Source organism: Panicum hallii, chromosome 7 (genome assembly GCF_002211085.1).
Source record: "Panicum hallii strain FIL2 chromosome 7, PHallii_v3.1, whole genome shotgun sequence".
Classification (NCBI taxonomy): domain Eukaryota; kingdom Viridiplantae; phylum Streptophyta; class Magnoliopsida; order Poales; family Poaceae; genus Panicum; species Panicum hallii.
In genome coordinates this window covers 42,592,713-42,605,274 of record NC_038048.1, presented here as the reverse complement: position 1 = coordinate 42,605,274, position 12,562 = coordinate 42,592,713, and the positions used below count along the sequence as shown (strand labels likewise).

Below are 12,562 nucleotides of genomic sequence, written 5' to 3'. Positions count from 1 at the left end.
CATCGGCCAGGATTTATAGGCCGAGCTCCTATATATACGTGGACGTGGCATGTAGTCCAGCGCCGCCGGCTGTAATTGGTCAGACCGGAGTTCCCGAGATGGTATCCTGAACAAATTTGTCTCATCGAATTATTGAAAATGGATCGAAAACAAAGTGTAAGTGGATCAGTGCATCACCATCAAATGTGCTCCTGGCCGACGATCGCCGGCAGAAATGAAAGACCAAATCAATATTTTGGTACCAGGAAACAAACGATCCACATGAAAAGAATCCAAAACTGAATCCAAATGATGCACTTGCGACGATTTATTCCCATTATTTTTTTTTGGGCACCGCCGTAAATGTTCCACTCATATGGTGAAACGCTACCGAGTTTTTTCAGACGCACAACGCATGCTTGTCATTCTTCCTCTCAACCTGAACTTCCAAGTTTGAGCCTCTCTTGCTCGTGGGAACTTTGGAAGGCTCTCGCCCCTATGGCGCAGGCTAATTACACGGTCATTCAACAGGCTAATCAGCTTATTAAACGTCTGTGATTAGCCGTTGTGTAGCGTGTACATGGCGTTTAAATGGGCTAAATTATCGTGTAGACGAACACTGACTCGGCTAGCGTACTAAATAATGAAAACGCCCGTCTTTCTCTTATATAAGGTGTAGTATATATTGCAGCGCATCAAACGTTGGCTTTGGCCGGAGGATTTATGGGATGATTCCCTCGTACTTCTTTTTTGAAATTTCATGGCACTCACTTGAGGGTTATGATGGGATCATCATGTTTATGTAGACAATTTTCGTCATTCTAGACTCTGGATTCCCCGAGATGGTGTTGTTGATAATCGACGATAATGCAAACTCAGTGCAGATCAGTTAGAACATGTGCATCTAAGTTTGAGGTAATATACTTATTAATAGCGAGACGTCTATATTAACTTTATCGATTGTGCCCTCCTTCTCTTGGAGTGCTTAAAGGGATATGTTGTGCATACATGTACGTTCATAACATTGAGTGTATGTCTGTGTACGTAAGCGTTTGCTTATTATATGTTGTGTTCCGGGAGAAGAAGAAAAAACTGCAATGATACAGCAACAAGACATGATTTCCATTTATAAATTTCTTAGCTTTTGCAAAAGAGATTTGGCTGGAAAAAAAATATAGAACGTGCCCGAGCACATTTTCGTCTTATACTGATACAAGTGACTATATATGGCACTGAATGACCAAACCGACTGGTACATTTGGACTATATAGGCGAACGTTTACCTGTGGAAAATGGTGCATATAAATAGAAAATACAGGAACCATAGTATCAGGGATAGATCATCAGGGATTCAGGATTATACGGCGAACGATTTTCCGCAAAACTGGATGCCTCTGAATCCTGCGTTCACCTGGTACGGAGTGCCGGCGCAGCCGGTCTCGGTGTAGAACGTGGCGGTGTCGCCCTTGAAGTCTTGCCCGGCGTAGAACTCGAGGTCGCTGCAGCCGCAGGACCCCACGGTCGCCGTCTGCCCGAAGCACCCGCCTGGCCCGCTGTACGACGTGAGGAGGGTCTTGGTAATCGCGGCGTCCGTCGAGGCCATTGCCATGGCCACCGCCACGATGGCAATGGCCACTGCCGCGGAAGTAACGCTGCACTTTTCCGCCATAGGATTGCAGCGGAGGTGGAGTGCAATACCTAACTGAATACGGAGCACTTTGTTCGCCGTCGTCAGCCAGGAGCCCAGAATTTGTAGGCCGAGCTCCCATGTACGTGAGGCCGTGAGGGCTGTGTGATTCAGTGCCGCCGGCCGCCGGAGCGGAGTTCCCAAGCTAGATGGTGTCCTGAACATAATGTGTTCGAGGCCGACGCTCGCCGGCAGAACTGGGAGACCAAATCCACCTTTTGTTGCCAAGAAACAGACGATCCACATGGAAAAGAGCCAAAAACAAATCCAAATCCAATCCAAACGATGCACTGTGGACGCTTTATTCCCCTTGCCCATCAGTTGGATCCTCCTTTCGACCCCGGTCCCGAAAGCCAAGATGCCGCCGCGCGGCCGCGCCACGTACCCTCCCCGCACGACGCCGTCGCCTCCACCCCCACCATCTCCGAGCTCCAACCACCAGCTTTCCACGGCGCCTCACATGGGCGCGGACGCCTCGCCTCGTCAGCCGGACGCTCCGCCGCGACAGGCCGCCACTGACTACACGTAACACCTCCACTACCGGCCTCTTTTCTAATCGGCGGCCGAGGCGTCTGAGCCCTGAACCAGGTACAGGATCTCAGTGCGCTCCGGTCACCCGTCGGCGGAAAGCGCGCACGGCGACGGGTCGGGAACTCAAAAGCGACGGAGATGATACCATGGCTAGGCCCGTGCGCACATGCGTCCATGCACAGGATGGATATGCAAGGATGATCCCATGATCCACTCTCATGGCGTCGCCTTTTTTACGCCTGTATATAAACGCTCCTGCCGCTTATCTGCACACCGAGCTCCGAGTTAGCGTTCCAGGATCGAAGGTAGCTTGCTAATAAGGTCCGACCGATGGCGGACATGCAGATCGTCTTGTCCGGGAGGAAGATCGAGGCGCAGTATGTGGAGATGAAGGTGCCGCTCTACTCCTACGGGTGCGAGAAGAAGATCAAGAAGGCACTCGCGCATCTGAAAGGTACTTGCTTCATTACCCTGGTTTGCAATCTGCATTCAGAACGGAAAGTGCAGCAAGTGATCGCAAGTTATTTGACCGTGTCAGTGGACATGTTGCAGGGATACATTCGGTGCAGGTGGACTACCACCAGCAGAAGGTGACCGTGTGGGGGATCTGCAACCGCGAGGACGTGCTCGCCGCCGTCCGGAAGAAGCGGAGAGCGGCGCGGTTCTGGGACGGCGACGAGCTGGGGCCGGGCGAGCATGTGCCGGCGCCGGGAGACGCTCCCAAGCAGTACCTGGCGGCGTTCACCGCGTACAGGTTGAGGAAGTCGTGGAAGAAGCTGTTCCCGCTGATCCGGCTGTAAATCTGGCCGTGAGCTTAGCTTTCTGACAAAGTGTAGGCGTATTCCGCGCGCGAATTGGTCGCAGGGAATGGCAAAAGGGTTGTAACGGTAGCGCGTGCGTGTTGATATCGCGAACAAATCTGCTTCGTTACAGTCTTAGAGACGTGCGAATCACAACGATATACCGTTTGCACGGATCAATGCAGTTCGATCGCCAACTAACAGCCAACTAACAGCCCCGGGTGTGCTTTGGCGATTACCAAAACTTTTTAAATAATGAAGATTGGATTTGGTAATCTGCTAATGCACCTCCGATCACCAAAAGTTTAGCACATCCAATCATTAAAAGAATAGTTTTTCATATTAGGAAGAGTGATGAGTAATCTGTTAAAAAAATAGTTTTTATATTAGGAATAGTGATGATCAATCTGTTGGACCAAATTGTGCTTGGTATGTATAGGAATATAATCTTGTTTTGGAATTGCTTTTGCAGCACATTGTGGATATCCTAATAGCCATTACATGGTGCTTTTGTTGTCCATGAGTATGGCGTGCCATAAGAAATAAGTAAATGAAGATAAGATAGAAAAACATAAGCAGTCCACTAAAAATACAAAAGGATTTGTGGATTAAAGATAACTATTCATTTTATCATATTTAATACCTCCGTTTCTTAAATATATCATATTGTTAACTTTCTAAAACTTTAACCAACAATATTTATTTAATCAACTAGTTGACTAAATCAAAATGATTATTGTTACCAAAACTACTTTGGTTTAACTTATACATTTATCTGCATGCATCAATATTCGTACAAATGATAAATAATTAAACGAATGAAAAATTCAATGATGTCACATATTTAAGAACGAAATTAGTAATATCTTTAGTCATATGTACACTTGTCTAAGTACACATGAAGAGAAGTTCGATCCCAGGCTAGCCAAGTATCACATGTATTAGCCACTTACACTGTGAAACCCCAGGTAAGTACCCACGGCGGTTCTAAGCGTTAATCTTAGTGGTAAGAACTCATGCTGGAACTGTAATGTGCTTTAGAGTATTATTTAACAAGTTCTGTGCGTTCAATTGAGAATGATAGGCATATGGAGTGTTCATTCGAGAATGAGAGGCATGTCGTTTCGAGCCCGAGCGAGCTAGGTGCATATTTTTAATAACGAAAAAATGAGTCTGGGCTTTGGGTTCGATGCACAGAAAGGCTCAATTACCCGTACAAATTTTCATGTGCATTGCTTCTGCCGCCTGAACCTTGGCTGTAGACGCCTCTGGGTAATCCTTACTTAATACGGTGATCACGTCAGTAGATCATCAGTGTCCTCTTCCGGATGCATCTGTAGCTACCTAAAACATGTTCAGAAGTGTACGTCTAGATGTTTCTCAGCCAGCTAAGCCGGTGAAGCGCTGAAAGTGACACATCGTATCGCCTTGGTACAGCAAAAGTCGTGCCGCGCCTTATCCAAAGACACGGAGCTTAAAATAAAAATGTCTCTTCGCATCAATTTTTCGTCAAATAGAAGTCTCTTCATGGTTCATATTACCAAGAAAAAGAATATTTACAGGAACAACTGAATCCTCCAAGACAGTGTTATTTACAGTACCGTGCACTAGTATCCCAGATCTAGCGAGCTCATCAAATCGACAAAACGATGCGAGAACGGACGAAACACACCGTGGATCAACCTATCCAATCAGCCGCCACCGGCCGGCACCGGCATGTGATTTGCCATGGCGGGCGGGCGGGCGGGGCGGAAGCCTGATCTGAAGTGATGATTGCTTGCAGCTGCAGCTGGTTGAAGCACAGCACAGCCGATCAGGATCGAATTGCTGATCAGGCCGCGCGGGTGGTGAAGCGGAGGGCGTGCGGCGGCGGCGGCGGGGGCAGGGGCGGCGGCACGAAGGGGAGGCTCCGCAGCATGAGGAAGCGCATCCGGCGCGGGAAGGGCGCGTCGGCGAGCAGCTGCTCCAGCACCCGCGCCACCAGCGCCGTGTACTCCTCGAGCAGCTCCGCCACGATCGCCACCAGGATCATTGCCGGACGGGAGGGAACCTGCTGCTTCCACTGACTGTCGATCGATCGCCTGGGCTGGGGGTCGGATCGGACGTTGTTGGACTCGGAACTCTGGATGTGGACTTGCTTCGTCCGACCGGGCGACTCCGAGGCCTTAAAAGGGGTCGGGGGTTTCGTCCTCTCTGGAGGAGTGGGGAGGAGACGGAGGGGAGATCAGATCAGGTGGAGCCGCCGAGCCGTGGTGGCGTGGGCTCGCCGCGCGTGTCGCGTCGCGTCCGGTGGGCAGCCGCGCGCTGGTTTTGGATGTGACCCGGTGGCGGTTGCGGCGCGCCGCTGGTATCCGCTGGAAGCCCAGGGAAGAAAGGAAACGGTTGGGCTGGCTTTCACGCGTCGGCCCGTGGTTTGGTTAGCCCAGGAACAGCGCACCGGTGCTGCGGTTGCGGTTGCGGTTGCGGCGTGGGCGCGTGCGTCACCGCGAACTTATCCGATCGACCGGCACGGGCCACGGGGGCTCGGGCTCGGTGGCGTCGTGCTCGCGCGGGGCCCGGAACCAGAAACCGCTCGGCAGCTAGCTGGCCAGAGCAGGTACGTAGCGGCCGCCGCCGGTCAAACAAATCTGGAATTCGGCCGTTCAGGGGGTGCTGGCGAATGTGTACGGAAGGTAGGCATGGGACGTGGTCTGTCGCCTGTCGGTATGCGGTGGTTTTTGTTTCGGATGGGACGTCGTTTTTGTGGGCGTCACCTGTGCCGACAGCTGTCGTCATGGTGGGGTCCTTCGGGGAGGCAGCGAGGTTGGGGCCTTCGGGGGGCGCAATCTTGAATTTACTTTTGGAACGGATCTAGCGTTAAGAGGGGTGGGGTCTGAACGGATTATCGTTGGTCTTTTTGGAATGGAACTGATTGATTATTGACGCTGATGTCCTGAACGTCAGAGAAAAGGAAAATGGGAATCCATGTTTCATGTCGTCCCGTTTGGCCCAGGAGGGAAATTGGGCTTAGGGATCATTTGGAGCAAACTGGGCTACGTGCTGCGATCTTCATATCTTATCATCTCGTACGGCCCATGGCGCATGCGTTGGGCCGCACTTTATCTTGGTACCGCGGAAAATGTCAGAGCTTGCTTAATGGCTGCCAAGTGGGACCACTTGCTCCTTGATCGCACACAGCAAACTAAACTAATCTATCTGATTTTTTTAAAAAATAAAGTAATCTATCTAAACAACCTCCTGAGTCCTGACCCCAAAGTCAGGCACGCGATCAGAGCGCTCTTCCACGAGGAATTGAGGCCGCGCCTTCGCCCAGCAGCCTAAGCAAGAACGGTCTCACAAACCCCAACAGTCACACGCGGCGGCCACGGGCCACCCCAGAGGCATAGAAACGCTAAGCAGCGCGATCCCGATCCAGCAGCAGCAGTAATCAAATCAAACGGAGTAGTTTAATCACCGGCCCGCGTCCTCCCCCACGACCACGAGCAAAGGCCGCGCGGGGCGAATGAAAAAGCAGGAATTCCCTTGCGGTACGTGTTGGGGCCTGAGAGGCGTGGTCTTGATTACGCCAATAATGGGGAGCCCCCGCGCGTCCGTACGGGAGTGACCAGCAGAGAAATCCGAACAGGGCTTCTGTTGACTTGTCTGCTCGGCATTATTGGGCGCGGGCGGGCGTCCCCGTTGGTGCCCGTCCCTGGCATGCAGGGCAGTCCGTAGGGAGCTACCATTTCCACCGAATTTTCGCAGCGTCCAGCAGCCGAATCCTCCCACTCCCTTGCCAATTTTTGCCATGGGCGATGATGCACTCGGCCGAACCGGTCGATATCTCGCGTCGCACCGTCGCGCGGCAATTCACTCGGCCGGCGGGGATCCGGCTGGACCACCGGCCGGCCTCCGCGTAGTCCGGGGCCCAGCGCGGCGCGGCCGGCTCATGGCCCGATCGCTCGATCGAGCCCACGCGGTCCCCCCCGGCCCGTGCCACCGTCACGGCACGGCCGACGGGGCCAGCCGGGTGCACGCGGGGCGGCGGAGCGGAGGCGTGGCGTGGGAGCGAGAAAGCGACGTAACGGGGGCGACCTCAACGGTTTCATCAGGGGTGAGCAGTGTTGCGTGTGCAGCAGTGGATGGATGGATAGAGGGAGTGCCGGGGCCCACCTGGCGTGTCCGAAATGGGCAGGAATTATTTGGGTTTTCCCACCACGCCCGGCCTGCAGCCTGCAGCTGCATCTGCATGCATGCACCGCCCAGCGGTGCCCAGCCTTGTTGTTTCTTGGGCCCCCGGCCGCGCCGGCCTCGTCCTTCGCCTCCCGCCCTGCGCTGCCTCTGCCTGCCCCTCTTCTGATTCCACCTCTCTCGGATGCCATGCCATGCATGCCAACGCAGGCCGCCAGCCAGATGCGCCAGAACAAGCCACATCTATCTATCCGTCTCCGTCTCCGTCTCCTGCTCCTCTCTCTCTCTCTCTCTGTCCCCTCGCTACACATGCATACGCACACTAGCTTTTGCTTTACCCTCTCTCTACCCTCTGATCATCTGATGCGTTGCGCTAGTGCCTTAATGCGGCGTTGTTGGGACGTGCTTGGATGGTTCCATCCCACATGCACCAATTAATCCGAAGGCCGGCAGCCCGGGTGGAGGTGGGCATGGCCGCACCCGCATGGGCGGCGTTGTATGCTACCAGGAGTACGCCCTGTTGCTGCTGGCCATTAAGCCCGGCCGCCACCCGCTGTGTCACGGCCTAATGAACCCGTCGCCTGTTCTCCTTCGGGGTACTAGTGTTAGTGTTGGTCTGTATATCCATGTTGGAAACTGCACAAGGCATTATTTGGTCTATCCATTTCAAAATTCATTCAGGCCTTATTATTTTGATTTGACAAAAGGTAGTCTCTAGAATTTATAAATCGTGGCATATAATTTCAGTAGGATTGGAATTATATTTAGAATAAACTACTGCTTTCATATGATGTTGATTTTAAGGCCATAAGCAATGCCATATAGGTGAGTGCCAAATTCCATTCTTAATACAAGGGTGTACGTTCAAGATGAGGGAAGATTTTATTTGATATACGCCTAAGTCTAATGCGATCCATGTGAATTAGATGCCAAAAATGTAGCTTTGCAAACCACATCAGATTAGATCGCGCCCCACATTTTGAAACGGAGATAGTATCAATCGAATAAATGTAACTTTATTATACTCCGGAAAGAAGTGTTCTTTCCAACCCGTACATATGTACCGTGTACGCCTAGTACCAGTACAATTGCAAGTCAAAAAGGATGATGGATATTTAGTGGTCCTGTAGTACACTAGTAGTACCCCCTTTTAATTTGATGGATGATGAGCCCGGCAATAATGCCATTTAACCTCTTGTCCATTATTGCTTGATCACTACAACTTTTGAGTTTCTGGTCCAAACACAAACCACATATGCCATGCACTATGATATAAGGCAGTACTGCACTATGCTATGAGGCATGGTACGATTCTAGGGTACGACGTGGAGTACTGACTGCGTACCCATCTTTCGAGACCTTAATTACATTGTAATTGAGCTCCGTCGTCCTTACCCTTGACCCATCATTAACAATTAACAAATTACAGCTCTGACAATAGACAAATAACCCTGATACACTCCTGCACATCCAGCAACCAAAAAGTCTCTGCTGGGCCTACAGGAACGCACTCAGTATTTCTGACGTAGAGTCGCGTGCAATGGATGGCAGGCACCAGTTTTTGGACGATCAGACAAGAAAGTTACATACGCATATGCATCTCTCGAAAAGTTGAAGGTGAGACTATATATAGAGCAACAAGCTAAGATGGAGTAGCTAGAGGGTAGGGGTAGAGGCTACGCGGGGTGTGCCCGCAGAGAAGGCCGCGCGCGCCGGCCGGCCTGCCGGAGCGGCTGCACGCCGGCGGCTGGACCACCGCTTCTGCGCTGATGAGAGGCCCGGCCGGTCCCAATACCCCTTCATCATCAAGGGATCGGAGATGTTGTTGGAAGCATGATCCAGTACACCAACCAGGGCTGACCTGGCCGGTCTGCGGCCTGGCCGGAGATAGATAGATAGATGGACACAGTGCAGGCTCCTCCGGCCTATCTGTAGCAGCAGCTAGTGGCAAGATGAGGAGAGACCGATCGAAGAGATAGAAAGAGCTAGAGCACGCCTATCCCGGTAGCTGCCTGGCAGCAGCAGGAGTAGTCCGGCCGGGGCGGACCATGTCGTGTGCGTGTCTTACTCGGTTTCGAGCAAATACAAAGGCGCATGCGTGTGGTCCTCCTCCGGCCAGGGGAGAAACAGCGAGCTCGCCGAGCGAGAGCACCCGACGAAGAACCAGATCAGAGGCTGGCCGGGGCGCCGGCCGGCGCGCGTGGCGTACATATGCATCGCGTCCGCGCGCGTTCTACCGTCCTGTCGTGTCCATGGCGAGCAAGCAGGCATGCTCGCTCTCAAGTCTCCAGCGTGAGACGTCAGGCACGCGCGGCTACTGTACTGTGCCCGGTCAGCGCTGTGTGTGAGCCGTTACGCGTACTGTGAGCTGGTACGCGCCCACGCCACGCCATCCCGATACCACTAGAGGCTGCCGGAGCAGCTCGTCGCTAGGTGCTAGCTAGCTAGAAGTACCACTGCATGCACGTACGTTGGCTTCGTGCTCTCCCTTTACCCTTTTCCCCTGCTACAGTATATCAGGTTGCAGTTATTTCCTGGTATGTATCTACCTTTCACGTACATATACACAACACATGGCTATCGTAACAAATGGATGTGTTTTGTAAGTTACAACGGATAAAAATACACTCCGGGAATTGTGCATGGATGATCTTATTAATCTCCTATTTTGGTTTACTAATGCCTGTTGTTATTGGTTATCACTAACAACAGGTATCAAATTTGAAAATGGAACAGGTTTTGTCCACCACCAATTAACTTATTACCAGTTGTTCATAGCACGTCCAACATTAATATGAAGAAGGTAAATGTCCATGCCATCTCGCTCATAGAAATGTCAAGTAGAACATCATCACACGCAAGACGAGTTGATTAATCAAACCTCACACACTGATTATTTTCTTCCTAGATAAGAGCTACTTCCTCGTAAACCTGATCAACTTTGTAGAAAAGAGTACCATCATCTATGATGCACCATGAAAATATTTTTCGTGATGATCTATGGTACCAGTTTCAATAGTGTTTTAGTGCTGTGCTAGTAAATTCAGAACTAACTAGAAAAATAAGTGCATAGAAAATGGAATATTGAATACATTGTCACAAAAAATGTATCCTTGACATGAAATCACATAATATACAATATAATGCTGACATCATAATAATTGGTGTCAGTACTTGATCCAATTAGTTAGTTGAAATTGCATTTAGTTACTTGAAAGTGCAGTTGACCCCCTAAGTGGGTTTTGATGTTGATGATATGCATAATTAAGGAGTTAATATGTTTATCGAGCTATCCAGAGCTATGGATAGGTTAAAATTCAATGAAATGAATTATGTGCGTGAAAAGACGCCAATTTACTTGATAGACGGTGATGGAGCTCAAAAGAAGATCTTTATTTATTTTTTGTTTTGACTTTGAGTATAGGAAATACCGTTTTATTAAGAGGGATGCGAATGGATAAATTGAAGATGCCAAAGTGCTTAATTGAGATGCTAACTACCCACACACTTGTGCACTTAGTTTTCTTATTAAGTCAGTGTGTGTCGGAAGTTTCGACCCCTATCGGAAGTTGGTTAATAGTTTTGATAGGGGGTATTCGGCCGGCTGTTTTTAATGGGGTTAGAAATTCCGACCCTATATCGGAAGTTCCAACAATCACTTATTCTGCATACCAACAGCTAATTTTTAAGGCTCGGGTATTTGTACCTTCTCAGCCCCTCCTTCATTTGCTGATGACCTAATCCGACACAAACACCTCCAAAAGCATTCACTACTCTTCCCCAATCCTTCCAAGAGCTAATCCTTTAGTTGATTTGAGCTAGAGCTTGGGTGAGAGCTAGAGTGAGGTGTGAGGCTTGAGCTTTTGAGCGAGAAGGCAATCACGTTCATCTCAAGCACCTGAAACATCTTCATCCATCGATTCGCGTTTGTTACTCTTGAAGCTTACTTCTAGACGGTTTGGCATCATCCGGTTGAGCGTCCTCTCGTGTGTGTGCGCGCCCCGAGAAGTTTGTATTACCCATCCTTTGTGAATTTGACAGTAAGTGATTTTAATCCTCCTTTGTGGTTGATTGAATGAGATAAAGGGTCAGTGAAAGATCTGGCTCTTTGTGAACTCCTCAACGGAGACTTAGCTTCCTTAGTGGGAGTGAACTTTGGGAACAAATCTCTTATGTCTTGTGCTTATTGCTTTTATTTAGTTCTAGTTAACCTAGAATTTGTTTTTTGCCGATCTATATACTCAAGTTGTTGTACTTGCAAAGTTCACTTGTAGAAGTCTCCTAGCATCACTACACAACCTTTGATTCAGTCAGGTTCTATAATTTCGAGTTTACTTTTGAATTTCGCAAAAAGAACTTCATTTCGTCGGAAGTTCCGATTCAGTGTCGGAAGTTCCGGTCCATCAGAACTTCCTACACAGTGTCGAAAGTTCCGGTCCATCGGAACTTCCTACACAGTGTCGGAAGTTTCGACAGATTTAATTGCTGCGAATAATTTTTCAGGTTTTTTTCAGATACGCCTATTCACTCCCCTCTAGGCATCACTAAGATCCTTTCATTAGTTGTGCTTGATCTCTGGCTAAAGGCCGCATGAAAATAGCAGTCATGGGTTTATCAGAGTTCATTGTTGCGCCTAGGTGAGAAGCTACAGGTAAGGGAAAAGTTGTTCCATGGAACACGAAGGGATATGATCCATCAGGCTTTTTTTTGAACTGGGGGGGGGGGGGGTAGGGGGCTTTTAAGCTGCATGGAAATGGAAATTAAATCTCCTTAGATCCTGTTGCTGTGACAAAGAAGGGGGCCCCTTTGTTTTGCATGTTCTACGATAACGGAAGGCTGCCTCAGCCGGCCTTCATCCGTTTTGGCTTTCCTTTTTGCACTCTCGTCCATCTTGCTTCCTGTGTGTGTTTTTGCAGCTCACTCTTCCACCCATGACCCAACAGTATGCAACTACTATGATGCAGCAGAGATAAGGGAGAGAGGGGAAGAGAGAGAGAGAGAGAGAGAGAGAGAGAGAGAGGCAGGGAGATTAAACATTATGATGCATGTGTCAGGTGAGGAATTAGAAACCTCTCCACATCCGTATGATAGCGCCCTGCTGCTACTGCTGATGCCAATAAATGTGAGCTCCACCGGCCCGTACGTATCAGAATACGTGTAATATAATGGTTGTATTATTTTTGTCTTTTCTGAACTGCTAAGTGCCAAGGGTATTGCACAGCTTAGCTCAGAAGCCTCAGATGCACAATTCGTTGTTTGCGTAAGGCAAAAATAGTATGAGAATCTGTAATGTTAATGTGCTACATGTCAATCATTTTGGTTGTTAAAATCATTTTACCGTTAAACCGAACATTAATTGTCCGCTAGATTTGCACGTGTTATATACCGAGATAAT

The 12,562-nt window shown here is 49.7% G+C and overlaps 1 protein-coding gene and 1 pseudogene across 1 annotated transcript; one reads left to right on the top strand and one right to left on the bottom strand.

Moving 5' to 3' along the window:
- The first annotated feature begins 2,487 nt into the window (after positions 1-2,487).
- LOC112900989 (heavy metal-associated isoprenylated plant protein 28) lies at positions 2,488-3,200 on the top strand. The gene is made up of 2 exons (XM_025969790.1): positions 2,488-2,651; positions 2,750-3,200. The coding sequence occupies exons 1-2, from the start codon at positions 2,528-2,530 to the stop codon at positions 2,995-2,997; spliced, it is 372 nt and encodes a 123-aa protein (XP_025825575.1). The 5' UTR covers positions 2,488-2,527; the 3' UTR covers positions 2,998-3,200.
- Positions 3,201-4,429: 1,229 nt separating this feature from the next.
- On the bottom strand, positions 4,430-5,339 carry LOC112900991 (annotated as a pseudogene).
- Between the last annotated feature and the right edge of the window lie 7,223 nt (positions 5,340-12,562).